General features: G+C 34.6%; 1 protein-coding gene across 1 annotated transcript; it reads left to right on the forward strand.

Moving 5' to 3' along the window:
* Window positions 1-2,370: 2,370 nt before the first annotated feature.
* Window positions 2,371-3,454, forward strand: LOC110038232 (DTW domain-containing protein 2). The gene has a single exon (XM_020743001.1). The coding sequence runs from the start codon at window positions 2,436-2,438 to the stop codon at window positions 3,309-3,311; it is 876 nt and encodes a 291-aa protein (XP_020598660.1). The 5' UTR covers window positions 2,371-2,435; the 3' UTR covers window positions 3,312-3,454.
* The last annotated feature ends 2,054 nt before the right edge of the window (window positions 3,455-5,508 follow it).

Raw genomic sequence — 5,508 nt, forward strand, 5'->3', positions numbered from 1 at the left:
ATTAAAAAAAAAAAAAAAAAACCGTTGTGATGAGATCGGATACTGCATGAATTTTTGCATGCGGTGTCCATATGAAATAATTTTTCGTCAAAATAGCTCTTTTTTTGCGAATAACTAATGTTTGGCTCGTTTGTTAAGTTAAAGAATCGAACACGAATTAAGATTGGTTTGCTCGTATTTGGCTCGAAATACTGCTCATCAATTATATATATATATTAAAAAAAAGAAACATTATTTGAGTCTGGTGGGCCCCAAATACCGCTTCCCCTTGCGCTCGGTCACCTATGATTGGGTGTCTGTGTCATGTGTCTCAAAGCCACCGCGCCACAGTGGGATCAAATCTTTTCCCAACGCTTAACATCTTGTGGGCTATGTGATTGGAATTGTCAAAATGATTCTTTGTTCGTGAACAGTTCGTGTTCTGCTTGCTAAGTAAATGAGTCGAACACGAACCCATTTTCTTAGCTCGAAATATAAACGAGCCGAACACGAGCTGAGCCTGAGCTCGCTAGTGTTCTAGTCGTTTACACCCCTAATGTCGACAATTACCCCCTCCGTGTTCGACTCGTTTACACCCCTAATGTCGACAATTACCCCCTCCCCTCAGTCCTCCCTCCATCTATCTCAAATTCAAATGTTTATTTATTAAGAAGAATACTTTATTTTTTTTCACGCTCCTGAAATATCATTTTTGTTCCTCCTAAAATATCACTTGTCTTTTGTTGTTCTAGCCCATCCCACTTTTAATCTAGGGGATACTTTGCCCCTCTCAAAAAAGAAGTTGGTTCTGTTGCTGCAGATTAATCAAGAATTTCCTTACTAATGCCATTATACTTATATATTTTCATGAAATTGAAATGAAAATGTTATACATTTGAGATAAGATAATACTATGTGTTGGCAATGAGTGACCAAAGGAACAAAAAATATATATTTATAAGAGCATGAAAGCAACAAAGCATATTGATAATGGATGCTTTAGTGTTGAGGGGGAGACACTTACATAGAAGATAATAGGATGGAATCCAATTCCATGTGTATCTAATGCTCTATGGGCATTCCAATTGCGCATCTGCTCTACCAGAGAGATGGATGAAACAATTTTTTACTTTTTGATGAAAGGCAAAAATTCATTTTTTTATAATATTAATAAAATATTTTTGCACATCATTGCTTGGTGGTATACTCTTGTTCACATTTGTGATGGATCAATTTAATTTATATGATAACAATAGATTAAAGATAACTACAAATTAGTCCAAACAACAAATTTATGAAAATGAGGAGATAAGCTTGTAGATGTTGCAATATTCATTAATATTACTAAGCATTTCATCTCTCTCTCTCTCTCTCTCTCTCTCTCTCTAAGCCATTTATTATTCTTGGATTTGGTGTGAGATGTGGGTAGTACAAATTATGATTTAATGATATTAACATAAAAATAGTTGCATTATTGTGATGTATTTTAATATGTTGTTGTCATTGTGTTCTGTCCCTTGAATTATGTTATTATGTTATGGTTATCGTGTTATAACCCTGGAATTTTTGTGTTATGATTGCACTATTATAGCAATGTTGCATCTATTGTGTTGTTGTAAAAAATTTGTTATGATTGTTGTGATATAACTAGATATTTTATATCCATTATTTTATTATATAAAATCTTTGATAACATGTTTTATTATAATTATTGTATTATAATTATTTTGTATATGTTAACATTATGTTGTGCAAAATCTTTTACAACAAAATTTTGTTGTAAAAATTGTGATTGTTATATCTCACATATATCCCATGATCAAATCTCTTTTGGAACTTCATTTAATTTTATTAAATCTTAATCAAATATTTTGTTGAATTTTCTTTGATCCTTCTTGGAATATTGCCTAAATTTTGTTTAAATTTTGCTTAATTGATGTTGTGATGTATGTGAACCATGCTCAAACCCACGTCAATCTTTATTCAAATCATATTAGAAAATCTATTTGATTCTGTTGAATGTTGAATCTGAGATTGTCTGTGAATTACATCCAATGAATATAACGTAAATGAGATGAAAGAGACGGAGAGAGAGACATGAACAATAATGAATAGTGTTCAAATAGTGTGTCCTTTTCATAAAATGTCTTTTCTATTTATAGGTGAGAAAATTTGATAATGACATTATATTGTTACCTTCATTTAAAATATATCTGTACCAGAATACTTCAAGTGTTTTATAAGCATGGGCTTACCGTCTGGCTGCCTTATGACTCGGTCAACTAGATTTAGTAAGTTTTGAGTTGATAAGGTTAGCTAGATTGGTTGATTCAATCTAGTTGTCTATCTTTGATCCTCAATGAAGAATTGTATTTCCTTTAATTTTCACTATTGTACCCATAACTCCTTCAAAACACTCAACATATATTTTCTATAATTGTAATACCAGGTGGAACATGGAAGAAGAATTCGCTACTCTTCCCCAATCATTATTTTTCTCTTCCGACGAAGGGGAAGAGAACTCCATTCGTAGCAACAGCAAAGGTTACGACTTTACGAGGCAAGAAGAACAACCGCACCGCCGCACACGACAGCAGCGGAGGGCCATTTGCTGGAGTGGCTGCCGGCGCCCTGATGTCACTTGCATCTGCCCTTTTCTCCCCCCTTCCCCAATCCACACCTCCACTACTCTTATCATCCTCCACCACCCCCATGAGCTCCGAACCAACAAGCTCGCCACACTTCCTGCCCTCTCTCGCTCCCTAATCCGCTGCCACTCCATCCTGGGCCGCCGCCTTCACCCAGGCTCTTCTCCGCTCCTTGATCGCCATTCTTCCTCTCCTTCTTCTTCTTCTCCGGTCCTCTTCCTCTTTCCCACCTTCGATTCTTCCACACCTGGATTTGACATCGAACGCTGGGCTGCTGATACACCACCTGATGCCCGCGCGGAGCCCATCCTCATCGTCTTTGATGCCACTTGGAGGTACGCTAAGGAGATGGTCGTCGCTAGCATCCCCTTCCTCTCTCGCTTTTCGATACAAGTTCAGGTCGGAGATGGCTGCGACACGAGATCGGAGGGGCCGAGCACCTACGAGTCTGGCCTTGTGTTAAGGAAGGAGCCATGGAAGGGTTGCTTGAGCACCATGGAGGCGGTTGCGAGGGTGCTTAGGGTGCTAGAGCCCGAGGGAAATGGGGTGGAGATTGAGGAGAGGCTGCTTACTATTCTTAGGGCCATGGTTGCTTTTCAAGCTTGCCACTTGAAGACAGTGATGCCCCGGCAAAAGTTGAAGAAGAAAGGCCAGGCACTTGATTCGTGCCCGCCAGTCGTTTGATGTTATGCTTGAAACAGATGTTGCATTCATTTTGAGCCCAATGGAAGACAAGCCGAACAATTTAGTACTCGCTTCCACCTGATATTGTTGCAGCAGTTTATTTTAGTTTGCCCCAATATCCAAACTGATTGCTTATTCTTTTTCATGGGATTAGTTTGTTGAATTGTTGCTTTTATATTATCATATTTACAGATTCTTACACGCTCAAACTTCTCAAAATATTTTCTTGTGATCTATATAAATCATGTAATTTTTCAAATATATATTGCAAATCATTCCTAGTGAAGTTTATATTAGATAAATAGCTTAAAGACAACCAAATCCTTGAGTGCCATGAAATGCCAATCTTTTGTGAGAATGGTGGAAATGAGCCAAGCTTGAATCAACCACATTGAATTTTGTTGGACCGCTACAATACAAGCCTTCCTCGTGCAACTATAATTGCCTTTTTATGGGCTTATATGTTGATGTCCAATGGTGATCGTAGCCGCCAACATAGCCACATTTTTTAACTTAATTGGCGTTCTTTATTAGGTAGGAGACCCCAATCCCAAGGTGATATAGCCCTCTACTACTCTAAGGCTTGTGAACATTGGTTATAAACACCCAAGATTAGCCATCGAATCAAAATTTAAAGCAAGGAGTGCCGAAACTATAAAGCAAGTGGTGATGAGTATTTAAGTTTAAAACCTCCCTCTTATTAAATTTTCAGAAATTATAATTGACAACTGTTAAATTTCTTCTTTTTGGCTATATTTTTTTGTTATTTTCATAAATTTTTATGTTGTTGAGACTTTCACTTTCAAATTTGTTAGAACTTTGTATTTATAAGAAAGTTTTTATGCAACTTCTTAAGAATAATAAAAAAAAAATCTGTAATAGCAACATCAAATGTAAAAGAAAAACAGAAAGAAAAACAGAACCATGCCATTCTAGCTAAGAAAATTATCTTCATCAACAATTTAAATTTCCTCACTAATGGAAAATTTTGTCTTTTTAGGAAATAAAGAATCTGATAAACAACTCTCTATTAGCTCTATCTTTTCTGCAGCTGCTTTCTCTAGAAATCTTAAATACTTGATTGGACTATGGATGGTTTGATTCATAATCTACTTTAAGGAAAGCTGCCGAATATTATTGAGTGTTTGGGATTTTTTTTCCCTTAGATTGCATGATGTTTTTCTTCTTCTGCTGCTAACTGCTTCCCGTTGGTCTGTTTTGGATAGCTGCAATTATCTATATAATTAAGTGTAGAATTGTAATGAGAAGAGTGGTATATATTTGTTTCATCTAGAAGTGGTCTTAGAATTTTTTTTTAGTTATTATATTTAAATCAATTTGATTATTAAAATTGATTTTTTATCATTTTCATTTTTTTAACGGAATTTCAATACATACCACTTAATTCAAAATTTCAATTTTTTTGTGTATTCCACCTTACCTATGCATAAAAATGGGATTTTCACTTTTTAGAAGTTGGGAGATTTACATACATACATACCACTCAATGCTGATGTATTTACATATATCTAACACCTAAATTTCAACTTTTACTTCTATATGCCACCCTATGGAAGAATTGGGTGTTATAAATGTAAAAAGTAGAGTTTTGGTGTTGAATACATAAATACATAGGAATTGGGCGGTATGTATGTAAATGCCTCTTTTTAAAAATAATAAATGACATTCTTTTTCCATTCTTTGGTTGCATATTTAATTCCTACTTGGATATTGAGAAATAGTGGGGTGAAAGGATGTTTCTTCCATAGCTTCCTTATAGATATTGTTTTTAATCAAATTTTTTTTCTTTATAATAAATTTATTAATGCCATTTTCTAAAGAATATAATTTCAATTATTTTCATTCATGAGAGAGAAATAACTTGATGCGAAAACATCAAGTAAATTATTATTTTGATAATGTTACTTTGAAAATATTGGCAAACAATTTTTTCAATAAGCATTCATTTGGGTGATTGTGGGTGGAAAATATGTTTTAGAAAGTCATGTTTTTTTGCTTGCAATTATTTTGAATGTCAAAGTAAAATTTGAGGAATTTTGAAGGCATTCATTTTATTGAATTCAAGTTCATATTTCAGAAATAAAAACTTGATTGTAGAAATGAATCTTTCCATAAGATTATTTCATGAGTTTCCTATTCTCTCTGTTGTTAAATGTTAAGCGACATCATTCGAGAA

Source organism: Phalaenopsis equestris, unplaced genomic scaffold (assembly GCF_001263595.1).
Source record: "Phalaenopsis equestris unplaced genomic scaffold, ASM126359v1 Scaffold232283, whole genome shotgun sequence".
In the NCBI taxonomy this organism is placed as follows: domain Eukaryota; kingdom Viridiplantae; phylum Streptophyta; class Magnoliopsida; order Asparagales; family Orchidaceae; genus Phalaenopsis; species Phalaenopsis equestris.

Coding starts and splice junctions, on each gene's coding strand:
- LOC110038232 (XM_020743001.1), top strand. CDS start 2,436: ATGGAAGAAGAATTCGCTACTCTTCCCCAATCATTATTTTTCTCTTCC.